At 38.6% G+C, this 26,176-nt stretch overlaps 1 protein-coding gene across 1 annotated transcript in view; it reads right to left on the reverse strand.

Moving 5' to 3' along the window:
• Window positions 1–26,176, reverse strand: part of PRKX (protein kinase cAMP-dependent X-linked catalytic subunit) — a 129,431-nt gene that overhangs the window by 11,592 nt on the left and 91,663 nt on the right. The window contains exons 4-7 of the mRNA XM_077815361.1: window positions 25,817–25,936; window positions 17,515–17,610; window positions 12,451–12,508; window positions 1,015–1,092 (exon numbers count right to left, since the gene is read on the reverse strand). Coding sequence (XP_077671487.1) covers window positions 1,015–1,092; window positions 12,451–12,508; window positions 17,515–17,610; window positions 25,817–25,936 — 352 coding nt within the window. The remainder of the gene's footprint in view (window positions 1–1,014; window positions 1,093–12,450; window positions 12,509–17,514; window positions 17,611–25,816; window positions 25,937–26,176) is intronic.

Here is a 26,176-nt window from a genome sequence, read left to right on the forward strand (position 1 = left end):
AGGGAGGAGGGGCGGCCCCGGGTGCTCGGTACACATTGTAAGGAGAATGATCACTTTAGATAAGCTATTACCAACAGGAAAGTGGGTTTGTGAGGAGGGGGGTGGGGTGGAGAGAAAACCTGGATTTATGCTGGAAATGGCCCAACTTGATTAACATACACATTGTAAGGAGAGTGATCACTTTAAATAAGCTATTACCAGCAGGAGAGTGGGGTGGGGTGGAGAGAAAACCTGGATTTATGCTGGAAATGGCCCAACTTGATTAACATACACATTGTAAGGAGAGTGATCACTTTAAATAAGCTATTACCAGCAGGAGAATGGGGTGGGGGGAGAGAAAACCTTTTGTAGTGGTAAACACCCATTTTTTCATGGTTTGTATGTATAAGAACATCTTCTGTATTTTCCACATTATGCATCCGATGAAGTGAGCTGTAGCTCACGAAAGCTTATGCTCAAATAAATTGGTTAGTCTCTAAGGTGCCACAAGTACTCCTTTTTCTTTCTTCAAATATTGGTATCTCTTATATACATTTGCTCCTGTATACTGGCTGAATTTAGTGCTGCTGTATCTGTTACAATTTTAATAATAAATTCATTTTCCCCCAAATGCTTCAAATTTTATTTAACGATTTCTCTGCACTGAAACTTAGCAGCGAGACTCAAAGCCAGAATAAAATATTTCTAATTATTTTTGAAAAACAGCTATTAACTAGCTCTTGTGAAATGAGAAATATGTATGTAATACAGGATATCATTTTCAGATTATTTTAGGGATTTTGTAATGTAAACCCACACCAATTTGGCAGATGTTAAATTGGACTAGTGAAAAGCATATCTTTTTAAAGAATCAGTATTTGTAAATGCATCATATGACTATACATTTCAAATTATTCTGTAATAGATCTTAACTGAATACACATTCAACATTATACCCCTATATAGTATGAGAAGAAATTTTGCATGGATGATTTTTGGTTACCATAGTCTACATAACATTTTTGTACAAAATACCTTTAGTTTTCTTTGAGGTACAGCATCCCAGTCTATAGACCTGAACCACCGATGCCTTTTCACATCATCTGCTCCATTCTTTAATAAAACCAAAAAAACAAACAGAAGATAAGATAATGTATACGCAATAAAACCTTAACCTATGTATTTCATTACAGCTGTTCTCCTGCCCTCCTCAAGTTCAAACTTTATATTAAAAAAAGTCACAGAAGTCCAGAGGTCATCCATAACCCTATAATATGAAGGGAGAGAGAGAGAGAAATATGAAAAACATTTCAAAGCTTTCATAAGGGCATTAAATAACCAGTGAGCATAAAAAATTAGATACTACACAAATTCACTCTCATTTATAACATAAGCATCTATTTTATTTCTGAAAAGCTTTTAACCCTAGTTAAAACTCTTGGACAAGATTTCTCAGTGGCATGAAGGGCCAATGCAAAGCCCTCTGGACCACAGAAGACACCTCCTTGGTCTGCAAAGGACAGTGGTGAGAGACAGATGGAGTGGTGTCTGTACCCACAGAAAGGGTCCTGGCCTGGCTCTACATAGAGTATTAAGGTAGTCCAGAGAAGGGATGAGGGGATCTGCATTGTCACAGATCCAGTGACACCCAAGATCTCATACATGTGGTACAAGGACATGGGAGAGTGTGGAGCATCCCCATACCCAGGTTTTGGTTGAGTGCGTATATTCTCTCCTATATCCTCTCCCACCTGGCACTTTACCACTTGTGAAAGGCTAACAGAGAAAAGTGAAGTAATGTTGCTGAAAACCCCCACAAAACAGGATGGATAAAAATCAATCAGATTTTGTTTTTATTTAAATCTGATTTTTTGATAAAATGCTTTTGAAGAAAAAAAACCATCTAAAAATAGTTGTAATTAAGCTACCTTTGAGCTATAATGTATCTCATCACGGAATAGGGATTATAAATTCTAATTCTAGTATGAGACAATTTATTCATGTAATGTTTAAGAAAAGTTTTGTAAATGAGTTCCAATAGTTCATGGATTAGGGAACCAATCTTATGGGGTTCCAGGGGCTTCTGTATAGATTATTTAGCTTAATCTTTCTATCTACCCAATGTGACTCAGTGCTCAGTCTAGAAGATACCATCAGAGATGCTTAGTTTTGCAGTTCTCAAACTGTGGACTTGTGTCTCCAGAGGTAACATGCTTGTTAACAGCAAAAATGTTTTAAAATAAATAAATATATAGAGGTGAGAAATAAGACCTCGACTCTATTGTCCCTCTGCAAATTTGTATACACAGAGTTAATCCCTTACCTCTCTCTAAAAGTGCAAAGTTTCAAAAAGTTTAATGAAAAGATGATTGTTCGGGACTGTCAAGGTTCCTCCCCCACTCTGAACTCTAGGGTACAGATGTGGGGACCTGCATGAAAAACCTCCTAAGCTTATCTTTACTAGCTTAGGTCAAAACTTCCCCAAGGTACAAAATATTCCCCCCGTTGTCCTTGGACTAGCCGCTACCACCACCAAACTAATACTGGTTACTGGGGAAGAGCTGTTTGGACGCGTCCTTCCCCCCAAAATACTTCCCAAAACCCTGCACCTCACTTCCTGGACAAGGTTTGGTAAAAAGCCTCACCAATTTGCCTAGGTGACTACAGACCCAGACCCTTGGATCTTAAGAACAATGAACAATCCTCCCAACACTTGCACCCCCCCTTTCCTGGGAAATGTTGGATAAAAAGCCTCACCAATTTGCATAGGTGACCACAGACCCAAACCCTTGGATCTGAGAACAATGAAAAAGCATTCAGTTTTTTACAAGAAGACTTTTAATAGAAAATAGAAGTAAACAGAAATAAAGAAATCCCCCCTGTAAAATCAGGATGGTAGATATCTTACAGGGTAATTAGATTAAAAAACATAGAGAACCCCTCTAGGCAAAACCTTAAGTTACAAAAAAGGATACACAGACAGAAATAGTTATTCTATTCAGCACAATTCTTTTCTCAGCCATTTAAAGAAATCATAATCTAACACATACCTAGCTAGATTACTTACTAAAAGTTCTAAGACTCCATTCCTGGTCTATCCCTGGCAAAGACCAGCAGACAGACAGACACAAACCCTTTGTTTCTCTCCCTCCTCCCAGCTTTTGAAAGTATCTTGTCTCCTCATTGGTCATTTTGGTCAGGTGCCAGCGAGGTTACCTTTAGCTTCTTAACCCTTTACAGGTGAGAGGAGCTTTCCCCTGGCCAGGAGGGATTTCAAAGGGGTTTACCCTTCCCTTTATATTTATGACAGGGACAGAATAGATCTGGATAAGGAGAAGAAGTCTTGAGATAAATGTGCAAAGCAAGGGACATATGCTTGTTTTGTTAAAATATTGTATGTTTGCTGTTGAAGAAAAAAAAAATCCAGAATACTTAACGTTGTTGTTTTAGTTAAATAAAACAATTTAAATGTCTGTTTGGTGATGTTCTCCTCCTAATACAGCATGGCAAGAAAATCTTCCAAATATTAATGATTAACCTGTTGAATTGGAGATAGTTCACCTCCCAATGACTTCATAAATATCTGCTTCAATTACCTTTGGTAAATGAAATAATCAAACAATCATTCGTTTTCTGATATAGCTGTAAAATTAATCTGAAAAGTCTTCAAAATAAATCACTATTTAAAAAGGTATAGTGTGTACCTTCTAAAAATGAAACCTTCATCTATCTGAGTTGTGAAGAATATGTATTAAGCTTATAACAACCAACAAGAATGCACTTTTATGTAGAAAACCATGATTAAATTGAGTCTTCCTGAGTATGATTTAAATCATGATTTACATCAATTTGATTTAAATCAAATCCACCCTGAAAAAAATCATTAAGAAACAAACATTAAGAACTCTGAAAATATTTTTTTCAGATATACAGTAAAGAGACAGCTATGCAAATGATTTTAATGAGGGGTATGTACTTCACCAATCAGCAACCCTCACACTCTGGCCTGCTAACCCACTGGTGGTCTAATGATCTGATAGTCTATGGAGAGCTGTCTGGTGACATAGAGCCAGCCCTCATTTCCAGTTGCTAAACTGCAATAACAGCAGCTAAAAACACATTAAATACTGTCCTAATATGACTTTTTCCTACAGGCAATTGCAACATGTGTTTTGTGACTGTGACCTGAAGGGGATATAATCCACAAGAAAATTATTCTAATAAATGCCTCACTATGGAAAAGTCAAAATCTAATTGCAGTGGGCATTAGTCTTCTTTATATTAGCACCTTGAGTTTCATGTATCTATGGCAATTTCATTAGAGAGAAGAAAGAAAATAAATCTGTTAGTATATACCAAGACAGAATTGTAGAAGACAAGACAACAGGCTCACTAAAGTGCAAGAGTACTAAATGAATATTTAAAAGTGCTGATTTTTCATTTTTGTCTTAAAGTCCTTTAAGCTTTACACAGGAAGATGAGTTATTAGCGGAGCACAACCCTTAACATTTTTCTGGTTTTAGGTTTTGTCTCTAACCATCTTCCTTTAACAATAGTTTGCCCTAAACACTGCAAAAGAAACACACACACACATCCCCACACACCATTTTCACGATAATGGTGAAATTAGTCCTAAATTAATTAAAATTACAGAAGTAGAAAATAATCCTCAAGTCAGGCATTTCTTGCAAGCTAGGATTTGGGGAACCATAAGAATCCACTCAAGCGTACATGGAATCAAACCAGTGTGGGAGTGGCCCATCTCTTGGATGAAAGATCATTGTCAGGTGAAAGCTCATCATTCTCCAAATTTCGTATTTTTTCCAAACTACATGGAAGAATCTCTTTGCTTGGTTCCTAACTGCACCAGAATTTGGAGACCACAAGACCTCACACACTGTTGGTCTAAATTTCAATCCGTCTATCTAAACTTCTTCCAAGAATTACCCACCCCTAGCAGGTTGCTTCTTTGACACTGCTGACCTTATATCAGTGACAACCTTTCCCAACTACTGTACCCCTTTCCAGAGTCTGATTTGTCTTATGTACCCCCAAGTTTCACCTCACTTAAAAAATCAGACATAAAATACAGTGTCACAGCACACTATTACTGAAAAATTGCTTACTTTCTCATTTTTACTGTATGATTATAAATCAATTGGAATATAAATATTGTACTTAAATTTCAGTGTATAATATATACAGCAGTATAAACAAATCATTGTCTATGAAATTTTAGTTCGTACTGACTTTGTTAGTGCTTTTTACATAGTCTGTTGTAAAACTAGGCAAATAACTAGATGAGTTGACGTATCCCCCTAGAAGACCTCTACGTACCCCCAATGGTACACGAACCCCTGGTTGAGAACCGCTACCTTATACCACTATCCAAACAATTCAAGCTGAAAGTGCATTTCCAAGACAAATATTCAAACATCAAAAGGAGCAAGTTATCCAGCCACAATTACACTGGGCAGTCGTAACAAACTTCATGTTTTCTCCAGTGAAAACCTTGTTGAACCCATGAGGTCCCTTCCCATTGGACCGTTAACATCTAATATTGCATCTAATCACAGGAACTGGGGGCTAGAGATCTGAGGAGGTACTTTGATTGGCTTAGACCAATGGTCCATATAGCTCAGTATCCTGTCTTCTGACAGTGGTCAGTGCCAGATAACACATAGGGAATGAACAGAACAGGGAAATTATCAAGGGATCCATCCCCTGTCGTCGGGTCCCAGCTTCTGGTAGTTAGAGGTGTAGGGACACCCAGAGCATGGAGTTCCGTCCCTGACCACCTTCGCTAATAGCCATTGATGGATCTATACTCCATGAACTTACATAATACTTTTTTTAACTCTATTTTTACCTTCACAACATAAGAACGGCCATACTGGGTCAGACCAAAGCTCCTTCTAGGCCTGTAGTCTGTCTTCCAACAGTGGCTAATGCCCGGTGCCCCAGAGGGAATGAACAGAACTGGTAACATCAAGTGATCCATCCAGTTGTCCATTCCCAGCTTTTGGCAAACAGAGGCTAGGAAAACTATCCCTGTTCATTATGGTTAATAGCCATTGATGGACCTATTCTCCATGAACTTATCTAGTTCTTTTCTGAACCCTGTTATAGACTTGGCCTTCACAACATTCTCTGGCAAGGAGTTCCACAGGTTGACTGTGCGTTGTGTGAAAAAATACTTCCTTTAGTTTGTTCTAAACATGCTGCCTATTAATTTTGTTTGGTGACCCCCAGTTCTTGTGTTATGAGGAGTAAATAACACTTCCTTATTTACTTTCTCCACACCCATCATGATTTTATAGACCTCCATCATATTCTCCCTTAGTCATCTCTTTTCCAAGCTGAAAAGTCCCAGTTTTATTAATCTCTCCTCATATAGCAGCCACTCCATACCCCTAATAATTTTTGTTGCCCTTTCCTGAACCTTTTCCAATTCCAATATATCTTTTTTGAGATAGGGAGACTACATTTGCACACAATTTTCAAGATGAGGGCATACCATGGATTTATATAGAGGCAATATATGTTCTATCCCTTTCTTAATGATTCCCAACATTCTATTTGCTTTTTTGACTGCTGCTGTGCATTGAGTGAATGTTTTCAGAGAACTATCCACAATGATGCCAAGATCTCTTTCTTGAGTGGTAACAGCCAATTTAGACCCCATCATTTTATACATACAGCTTGGAAAACATAATCCCATGTGCATTACTCTGCATTTATCAACATTGAATTTCATCTGCCATTTTGTTGCCCAGTCACCCACTTTTGAGAGATCCTTTTGTAGCTCTTTGCAGTCAGCCTGGGACTTAACTATCTTGAGCAATTTTGTATCATCTGCAAATTTTGCCATCTCACCATTTACCCTTTTTTCCAGATCATTTATGAATATGTTGAATGGGCCTGGTCCCAGTACAGACCCCTGGGGGACACCACTATTTACCTCTCTCCATGCTGAAAATTGACCATTTATTCCTACCCTTTGTTTCCTATCTTTTAACCAGTTACCAATCCATGAGAGGACCTTCCTTCTTATCCCATGACAGCTTACTTTGCTTAAGACCCTTTGGCGAGGGACCTTATCAAAGGCTTTCTGAAAAATCTAAGTCCAATCTATCCACTGGATCCCCCTTGTCCACATCCTTGTTGAACCCCTCAAAGAAGTAGATTGGTGAGGAATGTTTTCCCTTTACAAAATCCATGTGGCTACACCGGCTGTTCAGCAAGATTCCTGCTTCTTACGTACTTAAATTTAAAAAAAAAATTTTTTTTTGCTATTACTTTGAGTCTTTGGGTCACTTGTTCTTCGAATTCTTTTTTGGCCTTCCTAATTATATTTTTACATTTCATTTGTCAGAGTTTATGCTCCTTTCTATTTTCCTCACTAGGATTTAACTTCCACTTTTTAAAGAATGCCTTTTCCCCTCTCAATGCTTTTTTTCACTTTTGTTGTTTAGCCAGGGTAGCACTTTTTTGGTGGTCTAGCATCCCCTTGCAATGAGCTCCAAGGGTGAATCATGCATTGTGTGAAGAAGTACTTCCTTTTGTTTTAAACCTGCTGTCTAATAACTGAGTTACCCCTAGTTCTTGTGTTATGTGAAGGGGTAAATAACAAAGTATTCACTTTCTCTACACCATTCATGATTTTACAGACCTCTTTATATCCCTCCTTAGTCATCTTTTTTCCAAGATGATGAGTCCCAATCTTTTTAATCTCTCCTTGCATAGAAACTGTTCCATATCCCTAATCAGTTTTGTTGCCCTTCTCTATACCTTTTCCAATTCAAATATATTTTTTGAGATCAGGGGACAAGAACTGCATGCAGTATTCAAGGTGTGCCCACACCATGGATTTATACAGTATCATTATGATATTTTCTGTATTATCTATCCCCTTCCTAACAATTCCTAACATTGTTCACTTTTTTGACTACTGCTGCACATTGAGAAGATGTTTTCAGAGAACTATCCATGATTCCTCCAAGATCTTTCTTGAGCAGTAACTAATTTAGACCCCACCATTTTGTATGTATAGTTGGGATTTTTTTTTCCATTGTGTAGTACATTCTGAAAAGTCAGTGTTTACCCCCTTGTCAAAATCATTTCTGAATATGCTGAACAAACAGGTTCTATACTGATCCTTCTGGGACCACGCTATTTACCTCTTTCCACTGTGAAAACTGATAATTTATTCCTACCCTTTGGTTTCCTATCTTTTAACCAGTTAGTGATCTATGAAAGAACCTTCCCTATTCTTCCACGACTGCTTACTATATTAACTGATCATCCTTGTCCACGTGCTTGTTGACACCCTCAAAGAATCTAGTAGACCAATGAGGTACGAGTTCCCTTACAAAAGCTGTGTTGACTCTTCCCTAATATATTGTGTTCATCTATGTGTCTGATTGGTTGAAACTATTTGTCTAGTACTGAAGTTAGGCTAATCAGCCTTTAATTGCCAGGGTCACCTCTGGAGCCTCTTGGGAAAAAAAAAAATCACTGTTACATTATCTATGCTCTGGTCATCTGGTACAGAGGCAGATTTAAACAATAGGTTACATACCACAGTTCAGAGTGGCAACCGTGTTAGTCTGTATCCACAAAAAGTGATGAAGTGAGCTGTAGCTCACGAAAGCTTATGCTCAAATAACTTTGTTAGTCTCTAAGGGGCCACAAGTACTCCTTTTCTTTATACCACAGTTAGCAGTTCTACAGTTTCATAGTTAAGTTCCTTCAGAATTCTTGGGTGAATATCTGGTCCTCATGACTTATTTCTCTTTAATTTATCAAATTGCTCCAAAACCTCATCTATTGATACCTCAATCTGGGACTGTTCCTCATATCTGTCATCTAGAAAGAATGACTCGGGTGTGGGAATCTCCCTCGCATCCTCTTCTTTGCAATGGCCTTGTCTTCCTTGAGTGCTCCTTTAGTAATTTGTTCATCCAGCGGCCTACTGATTGTTTGGCAGGCTTCCTGCTTCTGATGTACTTAGATTTTTTTTTTAATTTTGTTTTGCACTTCTGTGTTTTTTTTGCTAGTTGCTCTTCAATTTCTTTTTTAGTCTGCCAAAAGGAGACAAAACTAAAATCTTCCAGCGCTTAACTCTCCCTATGAACACCAGTCTTCCAGTCTCTGTAGCTTGAATTTGACACATCTGTAATGGAAACTGGTTGGTGTAAATCCCTGAGACCTGATACTGCAATAACCATTTCTGAAAAGTGAAACTACAGAATTTTGCAGTTTTATGTAAGGAGCATTAGTGAGGTTTCCAGCATACTATGCAAAAAAACAGAACATTTCCCTTTCTCCAGTTACTACAGCAATTCTACCAGGCTGGATCTTCACTGCTCGCCCCGAGAAACTGTGGTAACCTTATACTATATCCAAAGCTTCTCAATTTCACAATGCAGTACTGTTCAAACTGTAACTTGTGACATTTATGAAAATGAACTGAACTTCAGATGTACTTTATATCCTAATAAAGAAAATGATTGTAATTGTCTTGCCCAGGACTGATTTTACTTGGCCCAATCTCAGTACCCACTCACATGCTCATTCCCCGCAATGGCTAAAGCAGAGATTTAGTGCTGACCGCAACAAACTGTCAGTTTTAAGTGTCTGGCCTTATAAATGTATACAATTTTAAATCAATTAAGCTAGAATTATAATAGACCATTGCATCTGCAGTTTCAAACCTTTATACTTTTTCCATCACAGATAAATTATATTAAAATGCAAATATATGGCATTATTTCTTACACCTACACATTGGCACCAAAGAGATTTCTAGCCTACTTTATATCCTGGACATGAAAACTCAGCCTATAAATATACAGTACTTGATGGACTGAAGAGTTGTCTTCATTCCTCCCTGAAGGCTAAAAGGAATGCAGTGTTCCAAAATGTTTTTAGCTCTAACTTCTTCCATCTTTTGCTATTAAAACAAAATCTTATTTGAGGTTTTCAAGACATCTTATATTGGACATGCTTACTTTCCTAAGTATTACCTTCCACTGGGTCATTCCCACTGCCACCCTCAGCTCAAGTGCTCTATCAGATCAGTCCCTTGGGTCTCTATAGATGTCCTGATTTGTTTCTGTGTACTCTATGTACCTGATTTGTTTCTTTTACTTGCAGATATGTCTCTATTTTTAGAGCATATACACCATATAACTTGCTTAATTTATCACACTGCTAAATAATTTCCTTCTTGGGAAATACGGTGCCAAACAAGGTTTGAAATATTGTTAACTTACAAGGACTTCTTCAGTTTTGAAGCCCTAGGACACTGCTCTTTATTATTCTTACTTGATGTCATGCTAGGCCTCTTTGGCCTTTTACACTAAAAGATTGTGCTGTGCATAAAAGGCAATACGTACCATGTACAACAGTGTTGTTTTGTTAATGCACTTGCACAGATGTCCATGGTTTCCCCATCAACAGTTGGAAACCAGATGGTCAATTTTCTAATGTAGACTGGAGACTTCTTATTTAGAAAATAATTGCTCTTAAAATGACCTTTTAAAATGTTTTTAGAGCTGCGTTTCTCAAGCTTTTAATGTATGTTATATTCTACTTACACAAAATTATTACTCTTTCCTGTAAATAGACTTATTACAGATTAACTCTTTTGGTTGTGTGTACAAAAACAGAAGTGTCACTTTCTCTCTTTAGAATAGTAGTTTGTTTTTACACAGATTTCATTTTCTTTTTAAGTAAATATCATGAGCAATAAGTATGGGGGGAAAAACCCAGCTTCTCTCTATCTTGAAGCTGATCCAGCAAAACATGAATCTATATGCTTAACTTTAATCTTCTGAGTAAACCCACAAATGTGGATTTGGGATTGGTACTGATATTACTGGTACTGTGAGCTGATAAAATTATTTAAATGGGACTATTCACATGTAAGAAGTTAAGCACAGGGTAAGGACTAGGGTTAGGATCAGAGCCTTTTACAAAAGAAGAGTTATTTATCCTAGAGTAACTGTGGTTCTTTGAGATGTTCTAGTCAGTGTGGATTCCACTGTAGATGACTGATAACTAGCATCCTCCTGGACAACGACAGTGAGGAACTGCAGCTGGATTAATCAACTGACGATTGAAATTCTGCTGTCCTGACCTTGGCATCAGATCTATCTGGCACATCAACTGCATAAAATTTGACAAGTGTCTGCGGGTTTGTTCCACATTGGTACTTTGCAAATCTTAGATAGGGGCACATTTCTGAAGCAGGACAAAGATGGTGCCCGTGTCCTACTAGAGTATGCTTTGATGTTCAGAAGAGGCAATATGAAGAAGATGGGTGGAAGACTGTTTCCTTTTGAAAAAAGGGATCCATATCCATGAGATTTAGAATAGTAGAAAAATGGCAACAAAGGACATTTTATTGGAGGGATACTATATGTCTGAATGAAACTTGCTGCTAGTTACCTGTGTGGGCAGCTGACAGTACATATTTAAATCTACAGGAATTTCTAGGATGCTCACATCTCAATATATGATTTTTATTCCACTTAAACACAAAACAGGATATGAAGTTATTAGGATCACACCTTGATGTTATTTTCTATTCTTGTTCTATATTTAGAGGGTACTCTGTACAAGGTGTACACACCCACCCACCCACACACCCCTTCTTCTGAAAAGCTGCACATTGACCTCTTTATGGACATGGTATTACATTCATTCCACAACAGATTGGTGACAAGCAGGGGGATCTAAGATCTCCTGCTTGTGAATTATCACTGTAACAAGAATGCTGACACCATTTCCTTTGGCTGTGGGGGACCCACAACATTACGGGAGAATCAATTTAAACTGGGGGTGGGGGGGGACACACTTTCTAAATGAAGCCAATTTAGTATTGGGTACCTTTGCCTCCAAAGAAAACATCTTTTTAACATGTAGTAGTAGTAGTAATTTTCCAAATTTTCATAACATTAGAACAAAACAACTTGAAAATATTTTAACGTTCAGTCATTTGTACGCTTACACATACAGTTATAGGATGAGGTAGTTCCCTTCGGGGGGCGGGGGGAATCATTAAAACCGTCCAAGGAAATAGAACCGCAGAGGAAAGGAGTGCATCTGGACAAAGTGTCAGATGGCAGCCCATTGCAGTAGGTCACCCCATCACATACATACACACACCCCCTCTCCTTCCTCACTACTATTTTCTCTTTTGCTTACATTGAACTGAAAGTATGGTGCAATTATATATTCAACACCAGTAACAGCAATCAAGTGTAACAGAGGTACTTTTGTAAAGTTTAGGACAAAAATCAACTACAGTATTCATCCAACTAGTACAAGAATGAAAAATTTCAGAACACAAAAATGTAATATTTTTCATATACTAATTTAGATGTTCAGTCCTAAGTAACAGAACAGAAGCACAAGTGGACCTCAAAATTCATGTGTACATTTTTTAACATATTTAACACTAACCTTCATATTTCCCAATCGTCTTGTCCTGTCAACCACTAGAAGCTTCTTAATAAGGTCCCTGTAACAGAGGAAAAAAATGTCATTGTTTTATTTCATTAGGATATGCATAGTACAGACCACTGGAAGCACTTTTATTTTACCAGCATAAACATTTTGTGCATTTTAACAATTCACGTTTTCCATATTTCAGAACGTTTTACATTCAAACAGTTCAAGACTGGTATGAAAACAGGTAACTGGTCTCAGAAGAACACAGGGGAACAGAGGTGGGCAAACTACGGCCCGCAGGCCACATCCTGCCCACAGGACCCTCCTGTCCGGCCCCTGAGCTCCTGGCCCGTGAGGCTAGCCCCTAGCCCCTACCCTGCTGTCCCTCCTCCCCCACAGACTCAGCTCACTGCACCACCGGCACAATGCTCTGGGGGGCAGCGCAGCTGCAGAGCGGTGGCCTGACCCGGTGCTCTGTGCTGTGCGATGGCGTGGCTGGCTCCAGCCGGGCAGCACGTCTGCCTGTCCTGGTGCTCTGGGTGATGCGGCTGTAGCGCAGCCAGCCACCGGTGCTCCAGGCAGCACGGTAAGGGGGTAGGGAGCAGGAGGGGTTGGACAAAGGGCAGGGGAGTTTGGGGTAGTGGTCAGAGGTGTGGATAGGGGTCAGGGCGGTCAGAGGGTGGGGAACAGGAGGGTTGAATGGGGGCAGGGGTTCCGGGGGGGAGTCAGGAATGAGGGGGGGGTTGGAGGGGCAGGAGTCCCGGGGGGCCCATCAGGGGGAGTCAGATAGGGGGTGGGGGCCGGGCCACGCCTAGCTGTTTGGGGAGGCACAGCCTCCCCTAACCGGCTGTTCATACAATTTCGGAAGCCTGATGTGACCCTCAAGACAAAAAGTTTGCCCGCCCCTGCTATAGAGTGTCGTTTCTTAAGAAAAGATTTGGGATACAAGTTCCTTGCCCTCCTGAAGTGTCTAACCTTCCTTTTCATGTTGTTAGGCATTCCAAATCTTAAGTCAAAACTGAACTTCCTTCAGAGCATGGTTTCAGACTAGACCTTATAGCAAATTAAAAAAGATACATAATTTTCAATCGTTAGGTTTCAGCCAATAATATATTGAATTCTACCTCAGTTAAAAATAGAGAAAATGTGGAACAGCAAGTTCTCTATTTAAAATATAGTGGGGGCTAGCTCACATTCATAAGTCCTCCATAGAAAATGAAATGTATACTTTGAGACCCTAACTATGTTTTATGAGTTTTGTATAAAGCTAAATTAAACTTTTTAAAAGCTGAGACAACGCTTAGAAAATCAAAAGTATTACGTAAATACATTTGTAATATTATGTTAACAACAAAATCAAGGATCACATTTTGTTTGGCTTTCTAGTGTAAATCCAGAATAACTCCATTAAGACCTGGTCTACACAAATCATCTTATGTTGACCTAAGTATGTCAGTGTACACACTACAACCTTGTTGCGCCAATATAAGTGCCCTGCTACACCTACATAACTACTCCACCTCCATGAGAGGCATATGGCTTATGTTGGTGTAGTTAGGGAGATGCAGTGTCTGCGTAAACACTGCATTACTTATGTCTTCTGTTGGCTGTCTTAATTTCACGGGTCCATGCTGGAGCGGTGAAATTGACAAGAAAGCCAGGCATCTAAAGCCTGGCTGCCCCTAGGTATCTGCTCCCAGCCGGGCTGCTGCCTGGAGGTTCTTCTCTTCGTGAGATGAGGAGCCCAGGAGGCTGCCCCCCACTCCCAGCCAGGAGCGGGGCGCCAAGAGCCGGGGGTGGGACGGAGGGAAGCTGTGTTCCCAGCAGAGAGCTGCATGGAGGGCTCAGCACCTCACACTGCCTCTCTTCCATCGGTGAAAGCGCTTCTGGTGAGGACGTGCACTACCGACAGGAGGAGGGTAGTAATTACTGTGGTGGCTGTAAGTCGACCTAATATAGGTTGACTTAGGGCATGTCTACACTAGAGCCCTAAGGCAGTGAAATTACCCTGGACATGCACTGGTATCACAGAGACTAAATTCAGCAACAAATTTCTACAGTTCTCTCAATGGCTATATTCTTAATTATCTACAACTTAACCTCTTCAATGAAAGCAAAGTAACAGTTTTGTATGTTCTACAATAATCAATGTCTAAGACAAAACATACAGCTTAGCCATCTTCGCTGTTCTGCAGCCTAAAGAAGAAAGAGGTGCTATTGCAATCTTCCTCGGATGAATCTCCAAGGGACTTCAAAACAGGAGTTCCTCACAGAAAACTTGTAAAAAATAATAATCATATCTTTATTTATCTAACCCAGCAAATAAATATTTTTTTCCTTTGAGAAACCAGGTTTCATTACAGCAAGAAGGCAAATACAAGGGACAGGGACAGGATGAAATAAATCATAGCTCAAAAGACCAGAGAAGATTATATCAAGTGTCCTAGAAATTTTAGTCTGGCATATTGAGAATATTGAACTGAATAATAAATTTGCTAAACAGCTTCAAACCTGTCATATGGGCAGAGCAAATATTTCTAAAACTCAGTGGAAAAAAATACTAAGCTGCCAGCTATACGGGAATACAAACGTGAAATTGGAAGGAGATTTCCTAATCTCCCATAAACATTTCAGCCAGTAAGTGGCAAGATTTAGATTCAGTCCTGTGATTCAGTCATTTGTAGTCATTCCTGAAGGAATTTCTCCTCCTCCAAGGGCATCCCAGAGGACACTTAAGGAAGGGTGTGTGTGTGTGTGGGGGGGGGTAGGCGAGGGGGGAATCCAACCTTTCTTGTTCTAAACAAATAGATACCCTTTCAAATAGAATAGTGAAAAGTAATTCATATTAGAAATGAAGAGCCAGATCTATTGCTGGATCCCACTGGGTTAGAAACAAGCTGTGTAGCCGCTTACTGTGTCATTTAAACCAGCATTGTGCTATTTAATTGATGACTCTTAAAAGTTGTAGAGCTCTTCCTTTGACTGCTCCTCAAACTAGCCTTGGAAATGCAGAAAATACACAGCTGAGACACGAACTGACTCAATGATGTTGAGTTGTCACTGAAGCTGTGAATGTGTGTTGCATTCAAAGAGAAGGAGTATCCAAATTAACATCTGCATCAAGAGAAAGCGTAGTGCCTCCTTAATGTCCTTTATACACAGGATTAAAAAGTCAAGTGTTCTAACAGTTCATTACATATAGTGTTGAATTCAAGTAGGTGCCGACATCCTAGATCATACCTGCTCAATAATAATTATTTAGACTGCAGTGGCATCCCCATTGTTATGCATTTCCAAAACACAAAAGATGACATCTTTGCCCTGGAAGAGTTTACTCAAAAAACAAAACCACACATCACGCACACTTCAAAACAGAGTGGTCAGGGAGGTGGCTGACACACCTATTAGTAGTTCTACTTTTCGAGGGGGAACGGGGTGTAGGGGTACAGCTACTGACAAATATCTTCAAACCAAGGGATTATTAGATGGCTAAATTCTCTTAACTTTTGTCAGAAGGGGGTCTTGAATATAGATTTGAATTAGAAAAGGATAATAGTCAGGGCATGCACGTTCAGGAAAAACATTTCAAATGTAGGGGATGGGAAGGAATGAAGCACAGAGACCGTGGCAGGAAAGTCAGATAAACTGGCAACAAAGATGACATCAGAGGCAGGGTGAAGAGCGATGTGAAAAAAGACTAGGTTAGAAGTAAGTAGAAAAGGCAGAGAGTAACGCAGAGCCTTACTGGCAGTAATAAGAAACTTGAACTTGAAACAGTGGAAGAGGAGAAGGTGGTGTGACAGAGTCAGATCAACAGTCTACAAAAGCAGCTGTTTTCTCTATGGATTATAAGGAATGGTATGGGCATCAAGTGGGACAGATAAAAAGAAGCTGTGGTATGAAATGGTATGGGCATCTGCGGTGACAGATCAAGGCCTTGCCAAGAGTCTTTACTGGCTAGACATTATGGAAATGTTGTGGAGAAAGAGTTATTCAGGCACAACCTGGATGAGAGAGGGGGTAATGAAGGGAGGTGTCAAAAATGAAAGAATAGGGGTTGAGTTCATAGTAAAAAAAAAAAAAAAAAGTTCTGTTTAAACTGATGGTGAGAAGTCAAGGAAGGGATGTCAAAGAGGTAGGATGAAATACAGAATTGGATAGCGGGAAACAGGTTAGGAGTGAAGTGATAGATTGATGAGTCAATAGTATAAAGCAGCACTGGATGAGCTCATCCAAAAAGGTGTAAAAGGAAAAAAGTGAGGGGTGAAGAATACCCCTCAAGAAAGACACTACAAAAATACCTAAAGAAGTAAGAGGAGAACCAGGAAAAGACAGTACTCAAAGGGTATGATACCTAAAGTAGCCTAACTGCTCATTGATGGCCATCTTTCTCGACTTACAATGGAACTTGGAGACACTTGCCGAGTGCAGTGACTAGAACGTCTTTCATGGCATGAGAAATTTACTGGACGATACAAGTCAATAATTACTGTGTGACTGAGAAATACAAACAGATGTTGACAGTACCCTAAGTTTAACTGCTTTTCATCATGATGGCCTAGTCATCAATGACAAAAAACAACTTTGTACTGTTCACCTTCTGGCCATGTGCCCAGAAATTACTGCAGACAGTACATGTGGAGATGTATACTCTTTGTTGAGAAAGATTGTATTAAATACAATAGACAAGAAGAAGAAACTACAGGAAACTGGTAGCAAAGCAGCATTTCGAGGGCAGCCAATGTTCAGAATATGTACAGGTATGGGATACCAGGATCAGTCAGCATAAGCACATATATTAAGCTGGAGCACGCTCATGAAATCTGCTGATACAGCTTTAATAATGGTCTTGTGAGAAGCCTTGTGCCTGAAGAGGCATTTGAGAGAGAGAGAGAGATTTAAATTATATTAAGTATGTTTTCACTTTGATTTCAAGACTAAATTTAGTCCAAAATATTTTCCAACAAAGCATTTTAGAATACTGCAAGAAGGTATCCTCCTATGCAGATCCTTTCAAACTATGCTAAAGAGGTAATTAAAAATAAACATGTCAGTGATGAAAGCCAGTATACTTACTTCACATACAAATCCAAATGTCTGGGGAAATCTATTTTGCCAGCAAGAATCTTCTGATATATACCAAATGGGTTGTCATCAAAAAATGGAGGAAACCTATTTGAATAAAACAACCAAAACACAGCTTTCCTTAGCAATCTGCAAAAATGTATAATGGTATTATACTGAAGTAATTTATCTGCTGACCAGACTGTTAGGTACATAGTTATTCTCTATGCACCAAGGCACTGCGTACTGAAGTCAGGGTTAACCACACCTGTGTAACCAAATTAAGGTAGCTTTTCTCCAAAACACAGAATGTACTGTGCACAGAACGAATTCAGAATATATTAAAAACAAAATACTGAGAACTATTTTTAATATTAAAACAGAAAGATTAGTCACATATAGTGAGGGAAGATTTCCCTTAGAAAGTCTGTGATTTGGCTTGTTCCCTATTGGTGAAATTTGAGAGGCATTCACCAAAACCAGCTCTTCCCTTCTAGTCTGGACACTACTGACTGTCCCTTCACCTTGGCTGCTAATTCCACAATTAAGCAGATGTAGATGTAGTTCCTTACCTTTAAAAGGCAATATAAAAATAAGGAGCCAGTTGCCTCTATCATTTTTTTGGGAGGGGGGAGGGGGCTACACCCTCTTGCAACAACTAAGAATTTGTATCCTCTCTTGGGCTTCTCTTTCTACAGGCTGACATATTTGCTCACCAGAAAGGTGACATGTATCACTGTGCCAATATCTCAGTTCAGTAGGTTTAATGAACTGAATTCTGGACTCCATGCACTTCCTGGAATTCCGGACATCCACCTTTCTAAAAGTTACGCAGGGGAATATTTTTACCAAAAGAAGCTACTGTGCAGCTACTGCTCTCACGACCACCACCCTTGGCCTCCGTACATGGCACGTGAAGTCACTGTTAGCAATGCTTATGACTCAAACTGAAAAGGGTTGCAGCTCCTCCTCTTAACTGGAGTCAAGGCTGCTGGGGGAAAAAAGCCACCACTAATTTTTACTTCACATCGAGTCTTTAGTAGTGTAATGCCTGTGTAGGCTAGGAAGAAGGCTGGTGTTTTTAATGTATTAGCTAAAATGTTTTAAAGAAGTGCTGAATAAAACCTTGTTAAATCCTATCTACATTAGGTTCTAACACCCTTAAAAGCTAGCTTCCTCCCTACTGTTTTAACACGCTTAGCTCCTTTTTTAAAAAATGTGGTGAACTCTGTATACATTAGGTGCTAATACTTTGCAAACCCTTGCTGGTCTAGACAAGACCTTAGTGCCAGAACAATAAATATTTTCCTCCTGTGTGATTTTTCTTTCTGCAGCCTTGTGTTTTTGTTTTTTTAAATTTAGTCTCTTGTTCCACAATTACTGTCTATCAGGTAGATACTAACAGGACAATTGTTTCAATATACCAGATTCTTCATGAAAGAGGCACAGTAACTGGATTAACATTCCTCTTACACTGTAGTTACCAAACCACAGTCACAGGCAACAACCGAGTTCAGAGTTTCCCTAGATGCTGTTTGAGTGTCCAAGAAATAAAACAAACAAAAACAAAACGGCCATACGTTCACCAAAGAAAAAAATAACAAATATTTTTGGTAGGAGCAGACAAGGGGATGGAAATTTGTTCATAAAGGTAAAAGTAACAATGAACCTTGTTTGGATGATCTCACATGAAACAGTGGAGCTATTCACCCAGGAAAACAGGGGGAGGGATAGCTCAGTGGTTTGAGCACAACTTCTTAAACCCAGGGTTGTGAGCTCAATCCTTGAGGGGGCCATTTAGGGATCTGGGGCAAAAATTGGGGATTGGTCCTGCTTTGAGCAGACGGTTGGACTAGATGATCTCCTGAGATCCCTTCCAACCTTGATATTCTATGAAACTTCAGAACATACAATCATCGTGTTTTTCTGAAGTCTAAGGCATAGATTTTTAAAGGTATTTAGTCATGGCTATACTCATTGAGTTAGGAACCTAAGTCTCATTTTCAAAAGTGATTTAAGTACTTCAGAGTCCAGATGTCAGTGGGCTTTAGGCTTCAAAGTGCCTAACTGACTTTTAAAAATGTGCCTAAATATCTTTAAAAATCTGGGCCTAAATTCCTATCTCGGACAACTGCAAGAAAGAACAAGAAAGGTAGCGAGAGAGGGTATTAAATTTTGGATGTGCTCAATTTATTCCCCCTTATATAGCAGAGAGACTGAATGGATGTCCTGTTGCTTATTTAGGACAGTCTATAGAACTGTGTTGCATCTGTATAATATTTTTATTCATCCAAAGGATATTAAACATGAAACTTTCAATTTTGTATTTATGATTAAGATTCAATTCTATTTTTGACTTGGTGCATGCATTACAAATAGGACTGTTAGGTGCCTGAGAAATCTATCAGGAAATTGTTAATCCAGATTTATTAATAATGTAAAAGGCAAGTTAAATGAATTTTATGCAAGAAGATTTTTTTGATGGAAGTTATTTCCATCTTATTTCTCTCAAAAACATTTTTTTTTTTAAATGACTGGATTCTCTCCCAGGGAAAAGCCCAGGTGAAACCTTGAGAAATATGATAGACTCATTCATTCCCTAACAATCAATACAAGTTATTACACTGCCACAAATTAAAAATGCAGTTTCTTTCTGCAAAAGTATGCCATTCAAGTCCAATTGTAATTGTTACATAGGACAGATATGGGCTCCATCAGTTGCTTAGAGAGCTTCTGGAGCAGGAAGCAATGCTGACATCTGGATTCCATTCAGTAAAATGATGGTATTGGAATGCAAGTTTGTGCTTCAAGAGTTCTCTGCTGTTGACAATTGCAGAGACATTTTACAAGCAGTACACTATTGCTGGAGTATACATTTGTTTTCTCTTCCAAGACTTAATTGCTTAACACAGCTTTGACCTTTAACATTAATCTCAGAGAAAAACCAAAATGGCAGCATCTTGGAAAACTGGTCCTATTTATAAACTGCTAAATGCTCAGTTATGGTTATAAAGCACTCCACTGTATTGTGTTCATTTTATAGGATACTACTTTGATCAGGCTTTCCACTCATATGCACTAGTGATGTGAATAATCCCCATGACTAGCAGTGGAGCAGGGATTTTGTTTGTGACTATATATCCACTTTTATTCAACTCCTACATATCAAATACATTCCCAGAGGCAGAGATCTTCATCCATTCTTGAGACTATTGACATCTCAGAGCAATTGACATTGGGACTATTAAATGCAACCATATTCTGCATAAGAGGAAAATCTGATAGCACCCAAGTGGAACTATTAAAAGAAAACAAAAGAAAGACTAAGCAACATATGATAGGACAGCAACTGTTAAGGTGGTTAGCATGTTCTCCTTGAAAAGCTGGTTAGCCTTTAAAAAAAACTGCAAAACAAAAAAGTTAACATTATAGTTATCTGATGAATGTCCCTAATAAGTTTAAAAGGAGCAGACAGTAAAGTTAAATTGGACCACACCAACTTGAAATTAGTCATTTTTAAAAAAAAGATGGAGATACCAAACCTGCCCCTGAGTGTCCATCAAATTTGTGGTTTTACAAATATCTCTCCCTCTTCATTCTTTTTTTAAAGTTTCTCTCCCCTGTTGCTGTGTTAAAGACTCATACAAAGGTAAGAAAAATCAGTGAAATTGATGATATAGTTATGAAATGTACAAAATGAAAAAAACAACAACTCTATTCTTTTTCAGCTACGTAATCTAGGTGTGACCTGTAACAATAATAGATTTAAATAAATATCTCTCCAGACTTTTTATTAACTATTAAAGTTGACCGTGTCCCTTCACAGTGTAGGCCTGGCCAGAATTTGAACCCACTGCAGATCACTGTTCACCTGAAGTTCTCAATGCTTCTGGATACCCCAGCAGCCACAGACATGGTAGGCACCTTTTCCATGTATGTCTGGCAAGCAGGCTGTGTCCCTTCTATTGTGTTCAGACTTTGTTATGATGATTCACATATTTATGTTCTCCAGGCTTGACCACTCTAATAATCCTCTAACTATTAATGAAGCCGACAATCTTAAATAAATACATAAATAAAAAGCGACAGTTGACTTAGCACTGTCTGCTTAAGAACGAAGGCTGACAAAAATACATCCCCTGGAGTGCTCTCCTCACAGCCTCCCTGCAAAATACCACGTCAAATTCAATGTTTCCATCTTAAACTGCAAAGCCACATAAGGGGTAGGTCACATTTCCCGGGGACTGCATGACCCTGCTTCATGATGACTTCACATGGTTTCTGTGTTCCACTATGTGCAGGAGTCAGAACTTTCTGCACAACTGCTTCACACATCTGGAGTTAACTCCCAGAAGATATTAAAATGACTACAAACCACACTGATTTCAGATGAAAATTCCCAATCCACTTTAAATCATCAGCCTTTCCAACTTAATGTAAGAAAAAGAAAAAAAGGATTCAAAGTAAAGTCTCCTTCAGTCAGCTAGGCATAGAAGAAACATTTGTGTGTTTGGAGAGGCACTCATATCTCAGCAATGGGGGCCATTTAAGAACCTAGATGAACAGATGAAGCCAGTGACCACAGGCTCTGACAGACATGCACTTGCAGGTACTGTGGTATGACATCACATCCTTTGTGTAAGTCTGCCTATGCCAGTATAAGAAATACGTACATCTTCCTTACATGAAGAGTTTTTGTAAAATCGTGTGTGTGTGTGTGTGTGTGTGTGTGTTTCTTTTGCTTAAGTTTTTTACATTTTCAGGTCATTAGAGCTGGTTGGGAATTTACTGTTATAATATTTTTCTGATGGAAAAAATAGATTGCTACTGAAGCAGTTTCCCAGCCTCTAGTTCACTACTGGAAAACAGAGATGTACCTTTCTTCTTTCCTCTTCCTGTATCTGTGGTAACGTAAATGAGCCAACTATACCAATTACTTATGTTGTAGAAGATCATTTTTATAACTTTGTCATCATTTACACTATAGTGTTAAAGATTTGCATGGAAAATGAACATCCTAGCTATATAGCATATATATAAAAATCAGGGCAATTATGATGGAAATTACATTCTTATTTTAGGAGGTTAACCTCTCCTCTTGCAGTATTCAATTCAATTCTAGGAAAGGAATCAAAGTGAGTTTGCAAAAATTCTGTATGTTTTTTTTTTATGAAGTGGTAACTTTCATAACCTGCACTTCCCACCTTAAATCCATCTAAATTAGAAAAATGTGATGTTCAAATAGTTATGGAATATTTTCCCCACTTTAAATTACATTAAATCAAGTGTTAACAGATTTTCAAAATGTATGAATTTTGATATACAAACAAGGGCTTTTAGAATTTTATTTTTAATACGATAAACAAAACAGACACCAAATTATGTCTAAGAGCATGTCTACCCTACAGGTGCTGCAGCTATACTGCTGTAGTAACATAGTGTAAACACTTCCTACTTCAGAGTTTCATTCAAACAGTGTTTTGGAGCTTATTTAGATCATATCACTAAAGGGGTGGTGGAGACAGTTGCTTTGAGACCCGTATTCTATCCTTTCATTCATGAAATATTACATTCAGACATGGCTTGAGGCACATATTAAAGAGTTTGATGACCCTAGCTGTATAAAACTGTGCAGTGATTTTGCAGAGTGAACAGACTTTATGCAAGAGAACAAAGGTTTTGTGCTAGGAAACACCTTATAAATTTACATTTTAGACTGTGTTTAGCACAAACACAAATGAAAACACAACTGCCTCCTTCCCAGCTTATAGATTATAGGTAAGGCTATGATTTTGTCACAGAGGTTGCCGAAGTCACGGAATCCATGACTTACAAAGACCTCCAGGACTTCAGCTCTGGCAGCTGGGAGCTGCAGGGCCCTACCGCCTCCCGCAGCAGCAGGGAGCGGTAAGGTACCCCTGCCGTCATGGGCAGTGGGTGTACCCCAGGAGCTCCCCGGCTGCTGCCGCAGGGGGTAAGGGGGACCCCGGCAGCACCTTCGGCTGCCACCGCATTTCATCATTGATATTTTTAGTAAGTGAGAGACAGGTTATGGGCTTCTGTGAATTTTTCTTTATTGCCCGTGACCTGTCCGTGACTTTTACTAAAAATATCCATGACAAAATATTAGCCTTAATCATAGGCGTGTTGTGGTGCTGAAAATTTCTGTAGAAAGACAGTGGTGAACCACTCCCTTTGTTGACTGATCCATTGGATGGCATTGAAATCAATCTCATAGGATTAAATATGGATTTTATCACTAAAAAGGTACTATAGACGCATCTGCCTCTCCCCCCCATAAAAAAAAAAAGGATAACAAATCCAAGTGCTGACAGCTGTAGGAAAAAAGAATGGTAGATAACCTACTGCCCTGTCTATTTAGGTAAGCTCCAGTATCATGTCGAGCTACCCAATAAAAACAACCCAAAATTCATGCCAATATCCCTTCATTAAAAGGGAATTTTCATTTGGCAACATAACTGATGACATGACTACAGATTGACACATCTAACTTGTTAAAGTAACCAATATTTGACATTAGGCAGAAGAGGTATCACCTATGCCTGTTCCTGAAGGGGATCAACCCATCGCAGGATAGGCAGGGTTTGAATCCTGAAGTTTTAGATTCCACCATGAAGGCAAGGCAGTTGGTGTGACGTGCCTCGCCCTGCTAGAATACCAGGTTGTGTCTTAGTTTGGATTTTCTTTAATTTTTTTTTTCATGGGGGAGCTGTGGAATGGAAGTATGAGAAGATTTTGTCTCCTAAAAGGTTGAAAAAGAACCAGTTTAAAGTCTCGGAAGAGAGTGGTAGGTCTGATGCTCGCTGGGTTCAGTCCTGCTGCCACAGGTGGTAAATGGAAAATAAGGGTGGGTTACAGCCATTCTACTCTTCATACCCTTGTACAGGAGCACAAAGAGGCACAAGACACATGTGCGGCCCAAAGAGAGACCCTTTTATACTGCTGTATGGCAGCATTAGTCATAAAATTCCATCAGTCCTCACTTTTTTTCCTAGTACACTTTCAGCAGACATGCAGTGCACATACCAGGAAAGGTATAGTTTTTAAAAACATTTTTAAAGTCTTTACATATAATATACAAGAAATACTCAATTGGGCTTTTATTTTCAGTGTAATCAAATAGCTGTAACAGGAAGAACTATATTAATTTCCTTTTTTATTTTTCATTTTAAAAATTCCATTGATTAAAAACCCAACAACATAAGAGTTAATTTTTCTAGTTAATATTTTACTCAAATACTTAAATGAATGTATTTGAAATGCCAAGAAATCTTTCTTTAGTGGCAAAGATTTTAAATTTGTCTATTGAGTACACTGCCATCTAGTGAATCCCAAAATATTGCTGGAAATAAAGTTGATAAGCATATGAACTCAAGAAATAATCCCAATGGCTTTTGCTTTTTTACCCCTCTTCTTATTCCCCTGCACCTTTTTGGAATTTACTGTGCTTGTAATAAACATTTCATCCAGAGAAATAAAGCACCATAACAGAGTGAACAAAATAAAATAATGCAGAATCTGCTTTCCATTCTCCATGTTCAAACTTCAATAAGATAGGAGAGGTTTTTGATATAGTAGTTAAAGTCTCAGTCTTAAAGTTATATCAGGCTCTTTAGAGCAAACTAGTAGCCTCCCTCTGCGCAAGAACAGTCCATGCACAAAATCTAAATTTAAACTTCTGTAAAAAAAACTAAGCCTCCAACTGAAATATAAGTTGGAATGAGAGGGTAGAAAATAATTAAGTTTGATCATACCACTGTTTTGTTTTTGTTTTTTTTTTAAGGAAAAAAGAGAAACATGTTTAAATATATACATATATTTTCTTAATTCTTGAACTGTGAATCAGGTGAGTTACCCTTTATGAAGCTTGCTCACTTCTCTTCAAAGAATTGCCAAACAGACAAGTTACAGTGCTAGTTTGCAGGATGCTCAACCTTTGAGAAAGGTATAACAGATTATTAATATTTTACAGAGGTTCAAACTGAACTCCATGATGGGAGAATATATAATTGCAGAATTTTGAGCAGAATATTTTCATAACTGTAAACTGGGATTTTGCTGCAGAATCTCCAGTCAGGTTACTGGGAGTTTTATGGCTAAATTATTTTGCATTTCTAATTGGGTACATCTTTGCGGTCTCTCTCATAGGCTCTCAATTCTTTTCTTCACAGAAAGACAAGATAATCTAATTAGTAACAGACATAACATATACCCAAGATATTTCAAACTTGTTATTCGGAATACTGAAATAGAGTGAAAGTTATGTACTTAGTATCACTAGAGAAACACTTACCCTGACAGCATCTCAAATATCAGAATTCCTAGAGCCCACCAGTCCACGGCTCTTCCATGACCTTTACTCTGTATCACTTCTGGTGCAAGGTATTCTGGTGTGCCACACAGCGTCCATGTTCTAAGAGAAATGAACCAACAAAAACATAACATCTAAACTTTCACTTACTGTTTTAAAGGGCTGGATTGCAACTATAATTAAAATTAATACTGTAGGCAAACTAACGTTTGGAACAGTCAAGTTCACAAAGCTCTAAATGCATATTACAAGTGGCAAGTCAAGAATACTGCTGTTCTTAATCATTTCATACAAAGTCAGGAAAGGCCACTGTAAATTATCTACTCTGAACTCCCATAACAG

The sequence above is a fragment of the Eretmochelys imbricata genome, chromosome 1 (assembly GCF_965152235.1).
Source record: "Eretmochelys imbricata isolate rEreImb1 chromosome 1, rEreImb1.hap1, whole genome shotgun sequence".
In the NCBI taxonomy this organism is placed as follows: Eukaryota; Metazoa; Chordata; order Testudines; family Cheloniidae; genus Eretmochelys; species Eretmochelys imbricata.